General features: G+C 42.5%; 1 protein-coding gene across 1 annotated transcript in view; it reads right to left on the reverse strand.

The window, feature by feature from the left end:
- The window catches only part of LOC141139175 (cytochrome P450 2K4-like), an 83,239-nt gene that overhangs the window by 24,094 nt on the left and 33,980 nt on the right, over positions 1 to 25,165 (reverse strand). Inside the window, exon 7 of the mRNA XM_073625077.1 lies at positions 4,485 to 4,626. Within this exon, the coding sequence (XP_073481178.1) occupies positions 4,485 to 4,626 (142 nt within the window). The remainder of the gene's footprint in view (positions 1 to 4,484; positions 4,627 to 25,165) is intronic.

Raw genomic sequence — 25,165 nt, forward strand, 5'->3', positions numbered from 1 at the left:
AAAAATATTGTTGTTTTTTTTCAGAATTGTCTGTCTTTTATAGTATATAGCGCAAAAAATAAAAAACGCAGAGGTGATCAAATACTCCCAAAAGAAAGCTCTATTTGTGGGAAAAAAAGCTCTATTTGTGGGGAAAAAAAGGACATACATCTTATTTGGGTAAAGCGTTGCACACCCGCGCAATTGTCAGTTAAATTAACGCAGTGCCAAATCTCAAAAAATGGCCTCGGCATTAAGTGGGGGATAACCTTTCAGGGCTGAATTGGTTAAAAAAATACCATTATTTGAGAGCAAGCAGGCACTGTTTTATGCAGCTTCTGGCTCTTAATTCCAACTGTCATTGATAGATGGGGACCAATGTGAGTGGTTCCCTAATCTGTGACCACTACGTGTGCTCTGACTTTGTGATCACATGCAGGATGGAGGCTTAACTGACAAAAAGAATATTGGGCCAGTTTAAAAACCATGCTTGGGAGGCGATTCTCCGGGCCCTCCCCCTTGTCTCACAGGCTAACCCAGCTTTTTATTCTTCATAGGGTGTACAGGACCCCAGAATTTCTGTGTGCTATTGGGCTAAGATCTGACCTGGCGTGTCCAAGATGTGGTAATTCGGGTTCTCTGATACACCTACTCTAGTGTTGTCCCAAGCTTCGGAGGTATTGGGCGGAGGTTGTGGGCATGCTTAATGGGCTTCTAGATGTTAACATTTTAGTGGATCCACCTTTTGTATATGCCTATTTGGCTACATTGACCACTCTGCACTTAGGTCACTAGTTCAGATCACTGTTGTGCGTGCGCTGTTCGTGGCCAGTAGGCAAATTGCCCTTAAGTGGAATTCTCGCACCCCCAGACCCATTCTGTCTGGATATCAGAACTTAATAGATGTATTTCTTATGACAGACATACTTTTTTTCTCAGGAACTCCTTAAAAAAGTTTGAAGCAATTTGGGTACCTTGGTTAGAGCATATGAGTTCTAAAATTAATTAGTCATTAATCCCTTCTAAGCATTTGCTCCTACGCATATCTCTAAGAGCATGGCACACAGTCAAATTATTTCAAATTTTATACCATGTCACTTAAAGTGGATGTAAACACGAAAATTATTTTTTTCTTTTTTGATATCATACTGTAGAGTATAAGATTTGCTATCATTTGAGCCCAGTCTTGCCACACAGAGTTAATCCATCTCTGAGCAATCCCCTTTTATTGTTCAGTGAGAGAAATCTTGACAAACTGACAAAAACTTTGATCAAATCCTCCCCCTTGCTGTGAGTGACAGCCTAAGACACAGGCATGATTTTTTAATTCCCTCCCCCACTCCTTTCTTCAGCAGCTCTGCAAGGATTGGCTGTTCCACACCTCAGCATGATTTGGCATGCTGAAGTCATGTGGTTACTTTCCTGTCTTTTCACTGGATGTTAGAGATCATAGCAGAAGTTCAGCAGAAGTTCAGTGTTAGAAATGCATATTGACAAGGGGAGTGTAGAGGTGGGCGGGGAGTCTACTGACATCACGACTCCACCCACCGAGCTCCAGACAACAGACCCACCCACAGAATCTGCAGTTTTTCAAGTCATAACAGACAGAGGGGAGACATTTGACAGGTAAAGATACATGCAGGAGGCATGTATATCCTTATAGATAACCCCTATGGCAGTAGTTTAGAAAGGATGACATTGGGTTTTACATCCACTTTAACTTGCCTATTGCGCTGATGATTGGGTATAGCCTTTGTGTTTGTTGTGGGTTTCTTCTTTTTTATCTTTGCTATTATCCTTTTTCTTTTTTTTTTTCTCTCTTTTATTGTATTTCTTTTGTTGGGTGTTTTTATTTTATATTTGACAAATATCTGTAACTATAAGAAAAATTAAATAAAATCTGATTTAAAAAAGAAAAAAAGTCTCGGGGAGAGTAAAAGCTCATTTTCTTACTCGATTCTCCGCCCCACTAGCAAGTGGTGAGTCCCCCATGCTTTGGTGGTGGACTGTCTCTCAGTGTCATTATGCTCAGTGCAGGGTTATGCTGCTTGCATTGGTCTTGACATCAAGACCTTAGACAGCTGGCTTGTAGAGGAGAAGACCAGTCTAGCAATGTGGAAGGGGAAATGATCAGGTAAGCAAATCTACTTTAACAAGACCCTAAACCAGGGGTCTTCAAACTACGACCCTCCAGTTGTTCAATGAGCAATTAGCCCTTTTAGTGTTAAGGAAGTTGCACTGCAAGGGATAATTTTCATGTGTTCCAGAAGTTTGGCTCTAAGGAGACATCTGGTGGATCTTTAATGCCCCCCTTGCACCCTGCTGAAGCTGATCAACAGTGTTAATTTCATTGACATAAATGATTTGGTCAAAGTTTTCGTCAGCGGCATTTTTACAGTGACGAAAACTAAACGAAAAGTACAGCACATTTTTGTCCACTGACGAAAACTATGAAGAAAATCAAATATGTTTTCATTAACGAACGAAAATGGGATGAAAATGTGAGGCAGGGATGTTTACTTTTGTGAACTAGTTTCCGGTTTTCACAGAGCTCCGCCTGCTTCCCAGCAAGCAAGCGTGTAAAATCAACTGTGTGCACCATCCGAGACAACTGCCAGAGACCAGAGAAGAACTGTACATTATATGCAGGCCTCCTGACTCCCAACGAGACTGTCCCACTCACGAGTCCCGACTCACGAGATGACCGCCCACGTCCATAGCAGAGAGCAGACTGTGAGTGTGTAGTACTAGTGTACATTACCAGTACAGCGGGCCCGAGGCCTCCCCGCAGACCACCCTCTGTCCAGAGCACTGTGTGTGCATTACAGGCCTCCTCTGACTACTGGCAGTGGCTTCCATGGCACTGTGCATTACAGGCCATCCCTCAGACCTGAGATCACCACCCAGCACTGCTCCAGCATCGCTGGACCGTGGGACAGGTGAGTGTCTTATTATTAAAAGCCAGCAGCTACACTTTTTGTTGCTGCTGACTTTTAAATAGGTGGAACTCCGCTTTAAATAATGCATTACAACTTAACTAAACACATTCGATTTTAGTTGACTAAAATGATTTTATTTGACTAAAATGTACTGGAGAGTTTAGTCTACTAAAATACGATGACTATAATGGGACTAAAACTAAAATGGCATTTTAGCCAAAGACTATGACTAAAACTAAAACACTTGCAGAAGACTAAAATGGGACTAAAACTAAAATGCCATTTTAGTCTTAAAACTAATGCCACGTACACATGACCGGTTTTGCCATCGGAATAAACTCTGACAGTTTTTCCAACGGAATTCCGCTCAAGATGTCTTGCATACACACGATCACACCAAATTCCGACCGTCCAGAACGATGTGACAAACATCATGCACGACGGGACTTAAAAAAGGAAGTTCAAGAGCCAGTGTGCCACCTTCTGCTAATCTTGTGTTTATCTCGTGTTTGTAGAAGTTTGTTAGTTTTACCAGACCGGGCGATTCCTTCTCGTACTTGCTTCAGAGCATGCATCATTTTTGGTCCGTTGGAACAGCATAAAGATGAGCGGTTTTACCAATAGTAATTTGTTCCACCATAAAAATGTAAAACATGTTCTATATCTAAGTCTGTCTTCGACGTGAAAAGTCAGATGGGGCGTACACACCATCCGAATATACGATGAAAAGCTCCCATCGGACTCTTTCTGTCGGAAATTCTGCTCCTGTGTACGTGGCATAAGACTAAAACAAAATCAAAATTTGCTGCCAAAACTAACACTGCTGATCAAACACAGACTATCCTTGATCTGCTGCTTCCCCAGCTACATCCTCTGGTGTTTGACAGCTCTAAACCTGGAAGTGACTACAAATGAGCTCTTCCAGGTTTGTAACTTAAAGGGAAGATTACAAAAAGAGAGTTTGCTGGTTTTCCACTGTTCTTCATGATGACCTTTGTCATGGAGGCCTGGGACAAATGGAGGAGGAGAGGAAGAGGAGGACATACACGGAGCTTTACAGCTTCCTGAATCACTTATACAAGTAAGCTGACAGCACAAGAAAAATATAAATAAACTCTTGACTGCTATAGTGGCTGTGAGTTTGTCTATATACCACAATAGTTGCAGTGGCAGCAGTGAAAGTTAAGGTGACCTTGTCACAAGAGTAGTATGGGACTGCCATTGATGGCCATCTTTTAAAAAAAAAAGGTTGTTGGCTGTATGTGCCAGGCATCGGTTTTCTATGTTACAGACCTGGAACATGTATGCTTTGAATGAATCCCAGGAAAGTGTCATATTTATCTCAAAAATTGCTTCAGGTTAATGGCTCAGGAAGCCAAGGCTTAAAATCATTTCAAAAGAAATTGTTAGCGGTGACCGCTTCTATGATTTTTGAAGACAAGCTCTTTAAACCACAGGGTTGTGAAAGCAGGGGTAAAGCATGTAAATGGCAATGCCACTAGAGATGAAAAAAACAAAAAACGATCACATATTGTAATTCGGCATATCTTGATTTCTTTTTCTTACTTTGTATTTCTGGGTTTTTGATCATTAGTAGGAGACCCCATCGTAGAGTGGTGGATGTCGTCTCCATTCCAGCAACAAAAAGGTTGCTCACCAGCATGCCTAAGTTGTCATTGTGGAAGTACAAAGTAGATTCTGGCTTCCCCTACACATAAAAAATGGGGGATGAAATATGCATTGAAAATCAATATCCTGTCCTACAAAGTCAATATTTCATCACATCTCACTGTTATAGTCAGGGCTGTAGTTACCATAAAGCCCTCCTTGGCCAGTGCCTAGGTTGGCAGGATTAGATGGGACATCAAAAAGCCTCAACACTAAAAAATTATAATGACTTTTCTTATTTACATGTACATTTGTAGACATTTGTGGTTAAATTCAGGACAATTATTTGAAGGGAAAGATGTGCAGAGGATGATGAAAGGCGTCAAAAGACTCTTTGGAGTTATGGAAAATTAAGAGGTTTATTAAGCTAATAGCAGAAAATATCAAGATTACATTTTCTGCAAAAATAAAAAGCATGTTAAAAAAAGATCACAAAATGAAGGTGACAAGAAAACAAAAAAAAAAAAACAGAGGAACAAAAGACATTGAGTGTTAGGATGAATTAGCAAGCGACAAAGGGAATATATCATTCAACTCCGAAGGGGCTGCTGAGAATGACCCAGGTCCCACTTGTTAGTAGGGATGAGCCGAACACCCCCCGGTTCGCACCAGAACCTGCGAACGGACCGAAAATTTGCGCAAACTTTAGAACTCCATGGAAGTCTATGGGACTCAAACGTAACAAATCAAAAGGGCTAATTTTAAAGGCTAATTTGCATGGTATTGTCCTAAAAAGGGTTTGGGGACCTGGGTCCTGCCCCAGGGGACATGTATCAATGCAAAAAAAAAGTTTTAAAAACGGGAGCAGTGATTTTAATGATGCTTAAAGTGAAAAAAAAGTGAAATATTCCTTTAAATATCGTACCTGGGGGGTGTCTATAGTATGCCTGTAAAGTGGCGCGTGTTTCCCGTGCTTAGAACAGTCCCTGCACAAAATGAAATTTTTAAAGGAATAAAAGTCATTTAAAACTGCTTGCGGCTTTAATGTAATGTCGGGTCCCAGCAATATGGATGAAAATCAGTGAGACAAACGGCATGGGTACCCCCCCCAGTCCATTACCAGGCCCTTTGGTTCTTGTATGGATATTAAGGGGAACCCCGCACCCAAATTAAAAAAAGGAAAGGCGTGGGGCCCCCAGGCCCTATATACTCTGAACAGCAGTATACAGGCGTTGCAAACAAGACAAGGGACTGTAGGTTTGTTGTTAAGTAGAATCTGTTTGTAATTTTGAACTGGTACATTTTTAAAGTGTAGCTCCAGCCAAAAAATCTATTTTAAGCTTTTTGGAAAACATAGGGAATGGTTATCACCCCTATGACATTTGTTTTGTTGTCTGTGCACCTCTTCAGAAGATTTAACTTCACTTTCTTTCCCAATGACAAATGTTTTTGACAATTTGGGGGGTTTAGTGAAACAAAGATTGTTGATAAAGCATCAGTGGAGAGGAGACACGTTTTTCCCATATTAACTCTTACAGGAGAGAATTACCCTTCCTAGGGGTAGATTTCATCTCACTTCCTGTTGTCTCCTTCCGTTTGCAAATAGGAGTCGTTTGTAAGTTGGATGTTTGAAAGTAGGGGCCTGCCCTATATACTCTGCAGAAATTGGGGCCTTAGGTGTACACACTGTAACTGTAAGCCCTCACAGTTACTCTTGGTGGGCACAGTAACGGGCCCTGCTGTGAAATATTAGATCAAGAATTCTAATCACATGCCCCTGTTGAACAGGGTCAGAAAAATTGGGCCTTTGGTGGTCGCGGTGGTGGTGCTGGTGCCACAACACTGTAAGTCCTAACAGTTACTCTTGGTGGGCGCAGAAACGGGCCCTGCTGTGAAATATTAGGTCAAGAATTGTAATTACATGCACCTGTTGAACAGGGGCAGAAAAATTGGGCCTTTGGTGGTGGTGGTGGTGCTGGTGCCACAACACTGTAAGTCCTCACAGTTACTCTTGGTGGGCGCAGAAAATTGGGCCTTAGGCACTGGTGCCACAACACTGCAACCCCTCACAGATACTCTAGATCAGGGGTCTCAAACTGGCGGCCCTCCAGCTGTTGTGAAACTACAAGTCCCATCATGCCTCTGCCTTTGGAAGTCATACTTGTAACTGTCAGCCTTGCAATGCCTCATGGGACTTGTAGTTTCGCAACAGCTGGAGGGCCGCCAGTTTGAGACCCCTGCTCTAGATGGAGCATAGGAACGAGCCCTGCTGCAAAGTATTGCATCACAAATTGTAATTACATGCCCCTGTTAAACAGGGGATGAAAAATTGGGCCTTAGGCACTGGTACTGGTGCCACAACACTGTAACCCCTCACAAATACTCTAGTTGAGCACAGCAACGAACCCTCCTTGCAAAATATTGCAACAAAAATTGTAAATACACGCCCCTGTTAAACAGGGGCTGAAAAATTGGGCAAAAGCCACTGGTGGCGGCGCCCAGAACCAAAAATATTCTTACAAGCTATCAGCATGATCATTGAGGAGGAAGAGGATAGTCACTCAGCATAACAGGATAGTCACTTAGCATCAGCATAGGCAGTCTTGCAGGGATCTGACATTTCAAAAAAAATTATTCGGTTACATCAGCATCAGGTGCTTGGTAGCTGGTGGTGATCCAAGACTTTGAGCAACACGTTGTCCAGGAATAGGAGTTTGTAACCTCCCAGTCTCTGGGAACGCATTGCACAGACCTTTCTGCAAGGCCTCCCCAAGCTGCTTCATTCTCTGCTCCCTCTGCGATGGCAAGATAAGGTCTGCAACCTTACCCTTATAACGTGGATCAAGGAGGGTTGCCAGCCAGTAACGATCCCTCTCTTTGATACCACAAATACGAGGATCCTTCAGCAGGCTTTGCAGGATCAGGGAGGACATGCAACGTAGGTTTGCTAAGGCTTTCGGTCCGGAGTCCTAGGGGTCACTAAGGATGACATGATCCGCAGCCACCTCCTCCCAGCCACGTAGAAGTCCATGGGTTTCTTGGGACTGTAAATGATCCCTTGAAGACTGCTGCTGATGCTGAGTGCCAGGCTCCACCAGGCTGACACAATCCTCCTCCTCCTCCTCTTCCTGTGTGATCGGCGGGCACGCAGGAACACTGTCTGGATAAAGGGGGCCTTGAGAGGTAAGGAAGTCCTCCTCTTCCTGCCTCTGTTCTGCCTCAAGTGCCCTGTCCATTATTCCACGCAGCGTGTGCTCCAACAGGTGGACAAGGGGGACAGTGTCACTGATGCATGCACTGTCACTGCTCACCATCCTCGTGGCCTCCTCAAATGGTGACAGGACAGTGCATGCATCCTTGATCATGGCCCACTGGCATGGGGAAAAAAACAAGCTTCCCTGACCCTGTACTGGTGCCATAGTCGCACAGGTACTCATTGATGGCCCTCTGCTGCGTGTGCAGCTGCTGCAGCATGGCCAACATTGAGTTCCACCTGGTGGGCATGTCACAGATTAGGCGGTTCTTGGGCAGGTTAAATTCCTTTTGGAGGTCTGCCAGCCGAGCACTGGCATTATATGACTGGCGGAAATGCAAACAGACTTTCCTGGCCTGCCTCAGGACATCCTGTAAGCCTGTACCTGCCCAAGAACCGCTGCACCACCAAGTTAAGGACGTGAGCCAAACAGGGCACATGGGTCAGTTGTCCCTGTCGGAGGGCAGAGAGGAGGTTAGTGCTATTGTTGCAAATCACCATTCCTGCCTTGAGCTGGCATGGCGTCAACCTCTGAGCCTGCCCCTGCAGAGCTGACAGAATCTCTGCCCCAGTGTGGCTCCTGTCCCCCAAGCACACCAGCTCAAGCACCGCATGGCATCTTTTGGCCTGCGTACTTGCGTAGCCCCTTGAACACCTACGAAGCACCGCTGGTTCCAAGGACAAAGCACAGGAAGAGGCCATGGAGGAAGAAGAAAATGAGGGGGTGGAGGAGATAGGTGTGTCAGAATCACCAGTAGTAGCATTTTGGAGGCGTGGTGGCGGAACAACCTCCAACACTACTGCACCTTGTCCTGCATCCTTCCCAGCTGCCAGAAGAGTCACCCAATGTGCCATGAAAGATAGGTAACGTCCCTGTCCATGCCTACTGGACCATGAGTCAGCGGTAATATGCACCTTACTGCTGACCACCCTGTTCAGTGAGGCCAAGACATTGCCTTCCACATGCCGGTAGAGAGCCGGAATCGCCTTCCGTGAGAAAAAGTGGCGTTTGGGAACCTGCCATGTGGATGGCTGTGAGTGAACGTCTTTCGGCGGTGCAGCAGCTGGGACAGGGAAATTTTCCTGGCTATTGTACCAATAGCAGATTGCCCACAAGTACTTAGCTGTGACACATCTAAATCTACACCTTCATTCCTCTCAGTGCAGGTCTCAGAGAGGACAGAAGATATAGTGGGGTTGGAGATCCCAGCTGATGAGGAGCAAGGAGAGGTCCTCTTTGTTCTTTGGTGTGGGTCTTTTAGGTACACTTGCCAATGAACTGCATGGCAGGTCAACATATGTCTGGTCAAGCATGTGGTGACCAAGTGGGTGATATTTTAGCCACACGAGATATGCTTGAGACATATGTTGAGGCCCCAACTAGGAATGAAGCTCTGTTGGACCTGGTAATCTCAAACCATGCAGAGCTTATTACTAATGTGCAGATAAAGGAACACCTGGGTAGCAGTGACCATAACATGATTTCATTTGATGTTAGCTGTAAACAAGAAATACATAAGGGAAAGATAAAAACACTTAACTTCAAGAGAGCAAATTTTCCAAGGATGAGGGCTGCTCTCGAGGACTTAGACTGGGAGGGAATATTGGCAGCGATAAACATAGAACAGAAATGGGAATTCTTCAAAAAGACTGTTTGGGACCTCACTGCAAAGTATATTCCCATGGGCAATAAGTTTAAAAGGCTAAAAAGAAAACCTATGTGGCTCACGGTCAAAGTTAGAAAAGCTATAAACAATAAGAAAAGAGCTTTTAAAAAATATAAAAATGAAGGAACACTAGTGTCATTTAAATGCTACAAAGAATTTAACAGAATATGTAAAAAGGAAATCAAGGGTGCAAAAATTCAAAATGAACGAGAGATCGCAAAAAATAGTAGGACAAACCCCAAAAAATTCTTCAAATATATTAATAGTAAAAAGGTCAGGTCTGAGCATGTAGGCCCTTTACAAAATAATCTAGAGTGGGTGACTGGGGACAAGGAGAAGGCTAATTTATTAAATACTTTCTTCAGCTCTGTATATACAAAAGAGCATGGGGAAGCTCATGTCCATAAGGGGGGTGGTATTGACACAGCCCCCAATGATCCACAATGGCTCAAAAGGGATATGGTCCAGAAATATTTAGACAGAATAAAGGTGGATAAAGCACCTGGACCTGATGGCATCCACCCACGGATCCTAAAAGAATTGAGCTCTGTAATTTCAAAGCCATTGTATCTAATTTTTAGGGACTCATTAATGACGGGAATAGTACCGCTGGATTGGCGCAGGGCGAACGTGGTGCCTATATTTAAAAAGGGATCAAAGTCTTTACCAAGTAACTATAGACCTGTTAGTTTAACTTCTATAGTCGGGAAGATACTGGAGCGTTTAATAAAAGACCACATAGACGAGTTCTTGCTGGAAAAAAACATTTTAAGCAACAGACAGCATGGGTTCATGAAAGACAGAAGTTGTCAGACAAACCTGATTTCTTTTTATGAAGAGGTAAGTAAAACCTTGGACAGAGGGGTGGCTGTGGACGTGGTTTATTTGGATTTTGCAAAAGCGTTTGATACAGTTCCGCACACACGGCTAATGTGTAAGTTAAAGTCTACAGGCTTGGAAATATCAGTTTGTAAATGGATAGAAAACTGGCTGAAGGACGGAGTTCAGAGAGTGGTGGCTAATGATTCTTACTCTGAATGGTCTAAGGTTATCAGTGGTGTACCCCAAGGTTCAGTGCTGGGACCCTTACTCTTTAATATCTTTATAAATGATATTGGATCTGGGATCAAAAGTAACATTTCTGTCTTTGCAGATGACACCAAGCTATGCAGTGGAATAACGTCCTTACAGGATGTCTCCAATTTACAAGCTGACCTCAATGCTCTGTCTAATTGGGCGACTATGTGGCAGATGAGGTTTAATGTTGAGAAATGTAAAGTTATGCACTTGGGGGCTAAGAATATGCATGCATCATACATGCTAGGGGGAGTACAACTGGGGGAATCTGTAGTGGAGAAGGATCTGGGGGTTTTGGTAGATCATAAGCTCAATAATAGCATGCAATGCCAAGCTGCGGTTTCCAAAGCGAGCAAAGTTCTTTCTTGTATTAAGAGAGGTATGGACTCCAGAGAGAGAGATATCATTTTGCCCCTGTTCAAATCATTAGTAAGACCTCATCTGGAATATGCAGTTCAGTTTTGGACACCAGTTCTCAAAAAGGATATCGGGGAACTGGAGAAAGTGCAGAGAAGGGCAACCAAACTGATAAGAGGCATGGGGGAGCTCAGCTATGAGGAAAGATTAGAGGAACTGAATTTGTTCACTCTTGAGAAGAGGAGAATAAGGGGGGATATGATCAACATGTTTAAATATATAAGGGGTCCATATAGTGAACTTGGTGTTGAGTTATTCACTTTACGGTCAACACAGAGGACAAGGGGGCACTCTTTACGACTGGAGGAAAAGAGATTTCATCTCCAAATACGGAAAGGTTTCTTCACAGTAAGAGCTGTGAAAATGTGGAATAGACTCCCTCCAGAGGTGGTTCTGGCCAGCTCAGTAGATTGCTTTAAGAAAGGCCTGGATACTTTCCTAAATGTACATAATATAACTGGGTACTGACATTTATAGGTAAAGTTGATCCAGGGAAAATCCGATTGCCTCTCTGGGATCAGGAAGGAATTTTTTCCCTGCTGTAGCAAATTGGAGCATGCTCTGCTGGGGTTTTTTGCCTTCCTCTGGATCAACTGTGGGTATAGTATTGGGTATATTGGATTGTACGTTTTTTTTTTTTTTTTTTTTTTTTTTTTTTTTATGGTTGGACTGGATGGACTTGTGTCTTTTTTCAACCTGACTAACTATGTAACTATGTAACTATGTAACTATGTTGCAAATAGCAGCGGTGGGATCTGATCTCAAAAAAGGTCCACACCAAAGAACTTTTGGAATAACGCGCAGAGACAGCAGTGCCCTGCACATGCGGAGCTCTGTGGTGTGATGCAGTCGGTGTGCTGCCCTTAAGCTGGCCCCTGGAGGGCATCCTGCCTCGTTGGTGATGTACCTCCTCCTCTCTCCTATCAGGCACCCACGTTGAGTCAGTGACCTCATCATCCCCTCCCTCCTCATCACTGGAGCAAAGCTGGCAGTATGCTGCAGCTGGGGGAACATGACTGCCAGATTGCTGTCCTTCTTGAGCATTCCCTCTGTCTGGGCTCACGTTACTGCCTTCCTCTATCTGAGTACCATCATCGGAGCCTTCAAAACGCTGGGCATCCTCCTGGAGCATGTACCCAACACTGTGGTCAAACAGTTTGGGGGACTCCTCAGGAGGACATGGTGGGGCTAGGGAAGGAGTGACTGATGCCATTGAGCCGAGGGAAGAGGCCGCATTGGCAGCTGCTTTGCCAGACAATGTACCCTGAGCCTGGGTGAGAGAGGAGGAGGAGGATGGCTTGGTCATCCACTCTACCAAGTCTTCCACATGTTGCGGCTCAGCTGCCGGAAAAAAGGACAAGCGTGTCCCACGGCCACGTGCTGATGAGGATGCACCGTGATCAGTACTGTTGCCTCTAGACACAGAGCCTGCTTGCCCTCTTTTATTGGCTTGTGACTGTCTTCCTCTCCTTGTTGGCCTTCCAGACATACTAATGGCCTGCACAGCAGTGAGATGTAGCTGCACAAAACTGGGATGTATATATATTTACTGATTATACAGCGGCTAGCAGAATGCCTGCCTGTGCTATTAATAGGATCAGAAGAAGAACAAAAGCACTTGTCTTCAGGTAGCTATACTGTAGGTGCAACTGTGCAGGGTACACAGTACACTAACTGTAAATACTTCAAGAGCCTGCCTGTGCTATTAATAGGATCAGAAGAAGCACACAAGCACTTGTCTTCAGGTAGCTATAGGTGCAACTGTACAGGGTACACAGTACACTAACTGTAAATACTTCAAGATCCTGCCTGTGCTATTAATAGGATCAGAAGAAGGATACAAGCACTTGTCTTCAGGTAGCTATACTGTAGGTGCAACTGTGCAGGGTACACAGTACACTAACTGTAAATACTTCAAGAGCCTGCCTGTGCTATTAATAGGATCAGAAGAAGAACACAAGCACTTGTCTTCAGGTAGCTATACTGTAGGTGCAACTGTGCAGGGTACACAGTACACTAACTGTAAATACTTCAAGAGCCTGCCTGTGCTATTAATAGGATCAGAAGAAGCACACAAGCACTTGTCTTCAGGTAGCTATAGGCGCAACTGTGCAGGGTACACAGTACACTAACTGTAAATATTTCAAGAGCCTGTCTGTGCTATTAATAGGATCAGGATAAGAACACAAGTACTTGTCTTCGGGTAGCTATACTGTAGGTGCAACTGTGCAGGGTACACAGTACACTAACTGTAAATATTTCAAGAGCCTGCCTGTGCTATTAATAGGATCAGAAGAAGCACACAAGAACTTGTCTTCAGGTAGCTATAGGTGCAACTGTGCAGGGTACACAGTACACTAACTGTAAATACTTCAAGAGCTTATCTGCTATTAATAGAATCAGAAGAAGAACACAAACACTTGTCTTCAGGTAGCAATACTGCAGGTGCAACTGTGCAGGGTACACAGTACATGAACTGTAAATACTGTAAAACACCTGCCTGCCTGTCAGTATATTAGGAAGAGAATAACAGGAACGGATCTATCTAAACTGAATACAGTGTGTATATATATATACAACACCTGGGATGCATATATATATACACAATACACCGTAAGTGCAGCTAACTGACTCGACCTGCCTACTTTAACTTAAATCAAATGACACTGTCTCTCTGTCTATCTATCTCTCACCGCCGCCGCAACACACTACACAAGGTTGCCACGCAGGCGGCCTTATATAGTATGGGACGTGTGCTAAACCCTCTGAGCCATAATTGGACAAAGCCACCCTGGCTTTGGCCAATTACTGCTCTCTGTACACACGGATCTGTGATTGGCCAAGCCTGCGGGTCATAGTGCATGCTTGGCCAATCATCAGCCAGCAATGCACTGCGATGCTGTAGTGAATTATGGGCCGTAACGCGCCACTCGAATTTGGCGCGAACGGCCCATATCGTTCGGAATTCGATGAACGGTCGAACAGGTGATGTTCGAGTCGAACATGGGTTTGACTCGAACTCGAAGCTCATCCCTACTTTGTTAGTACAAAAGCTGCCTGACACACAACTGTCATAGTTTCAACCACACCGATAAACACAGGGTCAGTCTAGGACAGGGGTCTCCAATTTTTCTAAGCAAAGGGCCAATTTACTGTCCTTCAGACTTTAGGGGGCTGAACCATGGCCAGTGGAAGTAGAAAATGCCCCAGCATCAATGCCCCTTCATTGGTTTTATTTGGAGGAATAATGCCCCATGGTTTTATATCAATGAGAAGAATAGCGCTTCATCATTGATGTCAGTTGTTGGAATAATGCCCCAAGGGCCAGATAAAGGCAAGTGAAGGGCCATATATGGTCCCTGGGCCGCAGTTTGGAGACCGCTGGTCTAGGGGATGTCCTTTTGTGGATTTATTGAAGAAAACTTTAACAGGAGAGGGATAAGGGGGGCTGCACATACAGGGGGTTCTTCCAAAGAAGTGGCGTTCTTAAAATAAGTGGCACTTCCGCTCTTGCACTTCAGCGATTTGCACAAAGCAAACTATAAAAGACTGCAGGTGACCCCATTTCCTAATTTTATCATCTTCCTCTCTGAAACATGCACTCTTTACCTCTCCTCCTTTTCACAATTGCTGCCTCTCTCCTCAAACTCTCTTTTCTACATCCCTCTGCTCCACCCCACAACCTGTACATATCACCCTCACTTCTCCCCTCCCCCTATTACAGCACTCATCACCTCTTTCTAACTCTAAGCCCACTTGCTAACATACCCCCCAGGATACTGAAGCATGTCCCCTCATACAAATCATATTCTCATATTACCTCCCTCACTCTTCTGCTTCTCCTAATCGCTGGAGATATTTCCCCAAACCCTGGGCCCACTTTATTTAACTGTGCCCAACACACCCATCACCATCACCCTACACCCTCTGGCAGTAGTCGCAATCTACACAATCTAGTCTCCATTCCTCTTCTTGCCAACACCAGCCTCACACTCTCCTGCGCCCTCTGGAACGCCCGCTCTGTCTGCAACAAACTCACTGCTGTTCATGACCTCTTTGTCACTAATTCCTTTAATCTACTTGCTCTCACAGAAACCTGGCTCCACGAATATGACACCCCTTCTCCTGCTTCCCTCTCCCAGGGTGGCCTTCACTGGACTCACTCCCCCAGGCCTAATGGACGCAAGGGAGGTGGAGTGGGATTCCTCCTATCCCCCCAGAGCACCTTCCAGGTTATTCACCCTCCTCCCTCTTTTTCACTCTCATCATTCGAAGCCCACTGTATACGTCTATTCTCTCCCACTTCCCTAAGAATTGCTGTGATCTACCGGCCCCCTGGACCATTATCGACTTTCCTTGATGAGTTTTCTGCCTGGCTACCCTACTTTCTCTCTTCGGAAATTCCCACAATCCTTCTCGGTGATTTCAACATCCCTGCTAATACAAACATTCCTGCTACTTCTAAACTTCTTAGTCTAACCTCTTCATTTGACCTGAAGCAATGGGTACAGGCTTCTACTCACTCTGATGGCAACACCCTTGACCTTGTATTCTCTTACCTATGCACTCCATGCAACTTCTCAAACAATCCTTTTCCTCTCTCCGACCACCACCTTATTAGTTTCTCTCTCCCCCTGTCTTCCACCACCTTTCCCTCCAATCGCCTAACCGTCACCCGTAGAAACTTTCGCAACTTCAACTCCTCTCTCCTCTACTCTGCTACCGACCACCTCTATGACAAAATCTCCCCCCTGTCCTGCCCCAACCAAGCCATATCCATCTACAATAAATCTCTGTCCTCCACCCTGGACAAGCTCGCTCCCCTTACTACACGCAGAATCAGGCCTCGACCCCTACAACCCTGGCAAACAGATGACACTAAAATTCTCAAAAAACGTAGTCGTGCTCTTGAGCGTCTGTGGCACAAGACTAAGTCTCTCAAAGACTTCAACCAATACAAATCTGCCCTCCAAAAATACTATTCTTTCCTCCACACTGCCAAGCAAACCTATTTTACAACTCTTATTAATACCTTCTCATCCAATCCCCGTAAACTCTTCTCTACCTTCAACTCTCTACTTTGTCCTCCACCGCCTCCCCCCACTGATTTACTCACTGCCCAGGAAATCGCTAATCACTTCAAAAACAAGATTGATACAATCCGTGATGAAATCTCCACTCTACAGGTATCTCCCCCAGCTAAGACCCCATGTCAACAGATACAACTGACACTACCTCTATTCAAATCTACTACTCCAGACGAAGTTGCTAAACTCCTTTCTATCGCCCACCTAACTACCTGTCCCCTGGACCCTGTTCCCTCTCAAATGCTACGGTCACCCTCTGACCCCATCCTACACTCTCTAACCCACATCTTCAATCTCTCCCTCACCTCTGGCGTCTTCCCCGATGCTCTAAAACATGCACTGGTCACTCCCATACTCAAAAAACCATCCTTGGACCCTACCAATCTTAACAACCTACGCCCTATCTCCTTGCTCCCCTTTTCCTCTAAACTCCTTGAACGCCTGGTTTACAACCAACTGAGTGACCACCTCATTAAAAACAACCTTCTTGATCCCCTTCAATCTGGATTTCGCCCTCAACACTCAACAGAAACTGCTCTTTTAAAACTCACAAATGACCTACTAACTGCAAAAACCAACGGACACTATTCTGTACTCCTACTTCTGGATCTTTCAGCTGCCTTTGACACGGTTGACCACCCCCTCCTCCTCAAAAAACTTCACTCCATCGGTCTCTGTGACTGTGCTCTTCAGTGGCTCTCATCCTACCTATCCCAACGCACCTTCAGTGTCACTTACAACAAGTTTCTGTTCTTGGACCTCTTTTATTTTCAATCTACACCTCTTCCCTGGGTCAGCTGATAGCCTCTCATGGCTTTCAATATCATTTCTATGCTGATGACACACAAATCTATCTCTCTACCCCTCAACTCACTCCATCAGTCTCCTCACGCATCACTAACTTACTAACCGACATATCTGTATGGATGTCACACCACTTCCTCAAACTCAACTTGTCCAAAACCGAGCTTATAATATTTCCTCCCCCACGTGCCTCTTCCCCTGACTTCTCTGTGAAGAGCAATGGCAAAACCATCCACCCGTCCCCACATGTCAGGGTGCTAGGTGTTATCCTAGATTCTGAACTCTCCTTTCAGCCCCACATCCAATCACTTTCCAAAGCTTGCCGCCTCAACCTCCGCAACATCTCTAAACTACGTCCCTTTCTAACCAGTGAAACTACAAAGCTCCTGATTCACTCCCTGGTTATCTCTCGCCTCGACTACTGCAACTCCCTCCTCATTGCCTTACCTTTAAATAGACTATCCCCCCTTCAGTCCATCATGAATGCTGCTGCCAGACTCATCCACCTTACAAACCGATCAGTGTCTGCTACCCCTCTCTGCCAATCCCTCCATTGGCTGCCACTCGCCCAACGAATTAAATTCAAAATACTAACAATAAGTTACAAAGCCATCCACAACTGTGCCCCCAGCTACATCACTAACCTAGTCTCAAAATACCAACCTAAACGCCATCTCCGTTCCTCCCAAGATCTCCTGCTCTCTAGCTCCCTCATCACCTCCTCCCATATCCGCCTCCAGGACTTCTCCCGAGCCTCGCCCATCCTCTGGAATTCCCTACCCCAATCTGTCAGACTGTCTCCAAATTTATCCACTTTTAGGCGATCCCTGAAGACTTTCCTCTTCAGAGAAGCCTATCCTGCCTCCATCTAACAACTGCATTATTTTCTCCATTAGCTCATCCCCCACAGCTATTACCCTTTTGTATAACTTGACCCTCCCTCCTAGATTGTAAGCTCTAACGAGCAGGGCCCTCTGATTCCTCCTGTATTGAATTGTATTGTACTTGTACTGTCTGCCCTAATGTTGTTGTAAAGCGCTGCTTAAACTGTCGGCGCTATATAAATCCTGTATTATAATAATAATAATAATAATAATAATAATAATAAGGGTGTTGGATATTCAAAACATTAGAATAAATTAGCAGAAGGACAAACTTTAGACAAAAATCTTTGCTGGAGGTAAGAGGTAATGGCTAGCTAATTTGGAACTCTAGCAGTCCTTGCCCTTACAGCAACTTCTGGCAATTTCTTCCCCAAGCACAAGTATACCTGGGATCCACAATCAAAGTCTTACTTACAAAGTCCAAAGACAGCTGTCTGCAACTCAGCCTCAACGCAACACTCTCAAAACAGGAAGAATAGGATCCTAATCCTGACTGGCCTCCATAGGTGATACCCTACAACAAATGTCTCTTAATCCGGTGACCTTCTGATTACCTTCATTTATCTTCTCTTCAGTCACCATCTGGGTACCTCCCCATAGGGATTGGCTGAGGTCATATAAATATTCATAACTTCAGTGTCTGACTTTCGTAGCTATTTATGAAAGGTTTTTCCAGAGGCAGCCAGGAGCAATCAATCACCAAGCTTAGGGAAACCTGACCAGACCAAAAAAAAACTGTTTGCTACTTCACTGAGTAAAGCAGAGCCAAATCTAAACTTAGCCTGACTAGGATAGGGAGCTACAGGAAAAATCATTTTCATGTAAAATGTTTAAATTGCAATTAGTTATCATCTTGTGGCTGAAATGATTGTTTTCCTAGAGTGACTATCAAAAATTAACTTTTAAGGCCAAAGATTTATATATGCCCATTATCTAAGAAAAAAATTACTCAGCATAATGCCCCATGCTGAGGTTACATTTAAAAATATCCCCACTGAGAACTGGTGGTCAGGGCGCATGCACGGAAGCTTGAGAGGATAGTAATGCCGGCTTAGAGCTCCGCTCCAGTGACATTCGCGCCGGTGGACTACAGGTGCCAGAGGTTCTTAAACTTCAAAATAACGACAGCCACATGTACTGCAAAGCCTCAGGTATAACTAAACATGGTTTTGAGAGGCACAAAATCAAAATTTAAAACCGGCATTAATAAAGAAACGACGCCTCAACTGTCTTCCAAGATGGCGGCGGCAGTCTCCTCACAGCCTAGCACCTCACATAAGGCTAAACCTCTTAAAATCAAACTAAACACTGTGGATATTAATGAGGAGTCTGATTCTGACTCTGGAAATTCACAAACAGAACTTCAATCTGCCTTGTTTAAAAAATTTGAATGTATTTTACAGAAGGCTTTAAAGCAAACATCAGACCACATCACTGATAAACTGACTAGAGAAATCAGAGAACTAGGTCTGAGAACAGCTGAATTGGAGATCCGTGTAGATGATATTGAAAGTCAAACTTAGCTATATATTTCTGAATTTAAACATCTAAAAGAAGAGAATGTTATTTTACAGTCCCGTTTAGAGGACCAGGAGAAAAGAGACAGAAGAGCTAATTTGCGGATCAGGGGTATTCCTCCTGAGTCTGTCATTGATGTGCACTATTACCACATTATTTCAGGAATTACAACCTGGCATTCCTATAGAGAGATTAGAGATGGACAGAGTGCACAGAGGATTGGCTCCACGCAAACCAAATGGCTCCCCTAGGGACATAATTGCTAAAATGCATTACTATCGCACAAAAGAACAATTGCTTGCAACAGCTACAGGAAAGAACTCCCTCACTTTCCAGGGTCAAGTCTATCAACTATTTGCAGACTTATCTCCTATTACAGTGGCTAAAAGACGTGCTCTTAAACCCCAATTACAAATTCTTCAACATCATCACATCACCTATCATTGAGGGTTCCCTTTTTCTCTCAAATTCACACACTTAGAAACCAGATATGTTTGTCGCTCTTCAGAGGACCTACAATCAGCATTGCTTGAATTGGGCCTTACGGACCAACCTCCATCTACAGACCAATCCCGTAGAAGATCAGCTTCCAGATCCCCTCAACAAAATGTTGCAACAGAACTGAACCCATCTATTTCTCTGCATAAGCGCGGTTGCTTCGAAAATCCAATTCCTAATACTGAGGATTCGATGGATTGATTTTCATATTTTTTTTTTTTTTTGATTCACTAACATATTTTCTTTTTCAGATCTACAGGACCAAACATTGTCTAAAATGTCTTAATTTCTAAGACAATTTTTATTCAATTTTATGGTCTCCCTGAGAATAAATCATTTAATGATTTATTTATATATTTATTTAAAATTTATTTACTAATGAGGTAATTTCCTATTAGAGATAATACAATTATTCCCGCGCTATCAAATATGGAAGACGGCTAAGAATGGAAAAGCTGCTTGCAACGATTCGGGTACACACCTGACCTTGGAAATAAATATATGTAAACACATTTGCACATTTGTCACTTTATGTGAAGCATGGTGTATTGACTCATGTGATATCCATGCTGGTTTGATTGGAATTCACCATTGCACACTGTCATTTTTTTGAGCATTTTTTGCACATAGTCTAAATTATTTTTTTATATATACTTACTTGCACTGTATTAAAGTATGTTTTCTCACCGATTGTGAGTTTACTAAATTGCTACGGTGTTATGGTCTAAATATTTGTGTGTCATTATGAACATGTTTCCACGTATATGATATATGTTTTTAGTATTGATATTTCAATTTTATTATCTTTTTTAATATCACGGTATTTGTTTTATTTATTTTTTCTGTGATGTAAGATCTGACCATAAGCCTTTTATTCACTCTTATGGCATATGTTTTTAGTCTTATATTGAGGATTAGCGCAGCGCCACCCATTTACATATATTAATTTCCTATTAGGTTAGGGCTTTGATGGTTTGTGTGTGTTTTTTTTATAATCTCATTTGTTATTATAATATATGGATGCATCTTCTGGTTCCTGTGGTTCTCCGGCGGTGTTCGTCCTTTCTGGAACTACTTGCTGCCCCCTTTACCACCCTCAGACCCTTGCTATTATTATGCAGGATTTTGATGATGGCTTTGGAGCCTCCGGGAGTCCCTTAATTACTCCTAGGAGTTGCTCCAACACCCTAGTGATTTTTCACTTCTTAATATCTAAGTACTGTTATAATAGGGTTTTTCGACCGAACATTATTTATCCTTTCTCTGTCCTTTCCTTCCTTCTTTTCTCTCTCGAGGTGATGACTAATACTCTAGTTTTAGGCCATATTTCTTATCTTATGTTAGTCAATTTTGAATTGCTATGGCTCCTATAAACATCTTATCCCTAAACGTACAAGGATTTAATATCCCACACAAACGAACAAAAGCAATGCGATCTTTTTCAGCCAAGAAAGCACACATAATTTGCTTGCAGGAAACCCACTTACTTGATAAATCTTCCCCTAAATTTCTTTCCACCTCATACCCACAATTTTACACTGCCTCTACCACAGTTAAACAACGTGGAACTCTTATAGGATTTCATCGCTCCATACCATTTACTTTATCAACACAACTGAAAGATCCTGAGGGAAGATATTTACTTCTTACTGGTTAATCATTAGATATTCCCATTACTATAGTTTCATACTATCCTCCGAATAAAAAAACAGAAGCTTTCTTATCCCATCTTTTCCAAGTGGTTGAAACACACAAAATGGGTACTGTAATTCTATGTGGAGATTCGAATACAACGATATTCCCTTTTTTAGATAAGTCTCCCTCATCCCCTATCACCAGCTCCAACAAATTAAACCTTCAACATTTACTTACCAAGCACGGTTTGGTGGACACGTGGCATGAAATTAATCCTACTAGCAGGCGTTTTACACATTGTTGTTATCCGCATAAATCTTTTTCTAGTCCCTTCAAGTATGATTCCTGAGATTTTATCATCCAACATTCTCCCATTTGCATGATCAGATCATTGTGCAATTTACACCTCTATTGCTTCCACTGTACCCAGGTCACACGATTCCACTTGGTATATAAATGACTCTACATTAGCTAACCCTGTCCATCGTCTTGAAATCGAAGGAACACTAAATGATTATCTTTCCTCTAATGACACAGGTGATGTTTCAGACTTTACTTTATGGGAAGCTCATAAAGCTGTTATTCGGGGCAAATTGATAAAGCAAGCGACAAAACTTAAAAGAGAACGTAAATTTATGTTTACAAAGTTGGAAGCTAATTTTAACTCCTGTCATAATGCATTTCAATCATCCCCGAATTCCACTACTAATGCTAAACTAGATAAAGCCCGCCTAGATTTAGATTTATTTTTAACAGATTCAGCAGACAAACTTTTACATAAACGACAACATATACAATACCTTAAAGCAAATAAACCTGATTCCCTTATGGCCAGAAGTTTAAAATCAATAAATCACATAAGGTCCTCCATAAGGTTGAAAACATCTCGTGATGCCTATACTAGTAATCCGATTAAAATATTAGAAGTGTTTCATTCTAATCTAGCTAAAATATACTCCCCCATGATTGATTTTAATCAGACTAATGCTAATAAACTATTTTCTAATATCAAACTCCCCACTCTTAATAATGAGCAGCGAGAGAGACTTGAGCGCCCTATTACAACTAATGAAATTTGGATTGCTATTAAAGAATTGAAATTACATAAAAGGCCAGGCCCCGATGGATTTTTGGCATCATATTACAAAAATTTTGAGCACATTTTAATTCCAGTCTTAACCAGAGCGCTTAATTCTCTCTTAGCAGGTTTCTCGTTTCATCCTGAATCATCTATCATAGTTATGCTACCCAAACCACACTCCGACAATACTTCTTGGTCTAACTATCGCCCCATTTCCCTCCTCAATTTAGATATTAAATTACTAGCCAAGATTCTTGCTTCACGTTTGAACAATTTCATAGGCCACCTAATACACCCAGATCAAACGGGTTTCATACCCAAGAGACAAGCAGGAGATAATATTAGGCAAGCTCTTTTACTCATTCAAGCTGCTAAATCTAGACGAATCCCAACTTGCCTTCTATCATTGGATATCTGAAAGGCATTTGACTCAGTCACATGGCCTTATATGCAATATACGCTTCAACAATGGGGTTTTGGTAATCATTTCTTGACTTGGGTCTCCTCTCCTTATAACAACCCCAAGGCATATATCAAATACGCTGGTTACAAATCAGCAATGTTGGATATTAGAGGAGGCACGAGACAAGGCTGTCCATTATCCCCGCTGCTTTTTTCCCTACTGATAGAACCCTTGGCACAATTAATCAGAACCAACCCAGATATCAAAGGTATCGAATTAGGTGGCCATCATCACAAACTTTGTCTCTTCGCAGATGATATACTTATTTTCTTATCTCATCCCCACATTTCGGCTCCTAATCTCCTCAATATATTAGATACATTTTCACATATATCCGGACTCATAGTAAATCACACCAAATCAAATGCATTGAATGTTTCTATAAAACAATCAGACCTGCATCAGGCACAATCCTCTTTACCATTCAATTGGGTTATTCATAAATTACCATATTTAGGAGTACATCTCACTTCCTCACGATCTGATCTTTTTGCAGCTAATTACCTACCTTTGTTAAAACAAACTACAGCCTTAATTAAGCAATGGTCCTCGTTACCATTATCGTGGTTGGGGAGGATAAATGCTGTGAAAATGTCCATATTACCAAAATTCTTGTATTTGTTTAGGGTACTTCCTGTTGCATACTTCTCATGTCTCACACAACATAGGGTTATGGCTTTTATTTGGGATAAGATTAAACCACGTATTCCAAAATCTACTTTATATCTTAGTAAATCTTGTGGGGGATTAGGGCTATCAAACTTTTCCTCTTATTACTATGCAGCCCAATTATCAATATTAACTAAATATCACTCTACTGAGGACACACCCTTATGGGTATCTATTGAATCCATTGACTGTGATCCCATCTCAATTGACAATCTACTATGGATTCTACCAAAGGATAGATCTCATCTTACCATCCCCATCACGAAACATTCATTGGCTATTTGGGATAGATTTAATGACTCACATGGTCTACGATCAAAACATAATCCCCTCCTCTCTTTTCTTGGGAATCCAGCCTTTTACCCTGCGTGGAAATTCCCAAAATCTTTTTCTGCATGGTCTTCTAGAAACTTGACTTTATGAGCTATTATCTACGGATACTCTTCAAACATTTCCTATGTTATGTAAGAATCACGAACTTTCAAACAATGAGTTATTCCATTATTTACAAATTAAGAATTTCTATACACCTCTACTTAGTTTAAGTACATCAATTAATCAAATGTCCCAATTCGAACATATTTGTATAAGTGACCCACATGCTAGAGGGTTGATGTCATGTGTGTACCAGTTTCTCATTACTAACTCTAATGTGAATCTTCTTTCTTATACTGTTAAATGGGCACAGGATATGGGATGAATATTTGACAACAATGACTGGTCTAATATTTGGTTAGCCATCAAATCATCATCTCCTAATTGTTTTGCTTTGGAAACCAACTTCAAAGTTCTGGCAAGATGGTACTTGGTACCAGCTAGAATAGCAAAATTTACTCCCTTTTATCCCAATAACTGTTTCAGAGGTTGCTCTTCACCAGGTACAAATTTCCATATATGGTGGGATTGCCCGGTGGCCCAAGAATTTTGGAAAACTATATTTGCAATGGCATCTAAGGCTCTAGATATCTCTATTACTCCAGACCCTGCCATTGCACTTCTGAATCTCAAACCGGCTTCACTCACCAGGGTACAATTCAAACTACTTATTCACATTAATACCGCTGCCAAACAAACCATAGCCAAGGCATGGAAGAACAAGAATTTAATTGTGGCAGAGGTCAAACATAGAATGAACAAAGCTCCCATTTTTGCTAAAATGACAGCTATCGAAGATAATAATATCAACAAATTCCGTCTGATTTGGCAACCATTGATTAAGCACTTCTTTACCTCTGATTTTGACCAGTCATTGTTGTTACCATGCTAAATCCTTGTGTTATTGTTATTATATAACTTGTTCATATCATAAACCAGGTCATCACCTCGAGAGATTTCTTTCTTTCTTATCTTTTCTTCTCTTCTTTTTCCCCTTTTTTTCCTTCTTCTTTCTCTTCTCCTCTAATCTCATCTTATTTACTAAGCTAACGATGAACTTGGGATACCTTATTAATTTATACACTAATTTATTTCTCATCAGCTTAGGGATTAACTTACGCTCTGAAGATCCGAAAAAATTTTTTTTTTCCTCTTCACAATTTTTCTTTCCGAACTAGTTATGATTATCATTATAACATTAGTTATAATGT

The sequence above is a fragment of the Aquarana catesbeiana genome, linkage group LG04 (assembly GCF_042186555.1).
Source record: "Aquarana catesbeiana isolate 2022-GZ linkage group LG04, ASM4218655v1, whole genome shotgun sequence".
Lineage (NCBI taxonomy): Eukaryota > Metazoa > Chordata > Amphibia > Anura > Ranidae > Aquarana > Aquarana catesbeiana.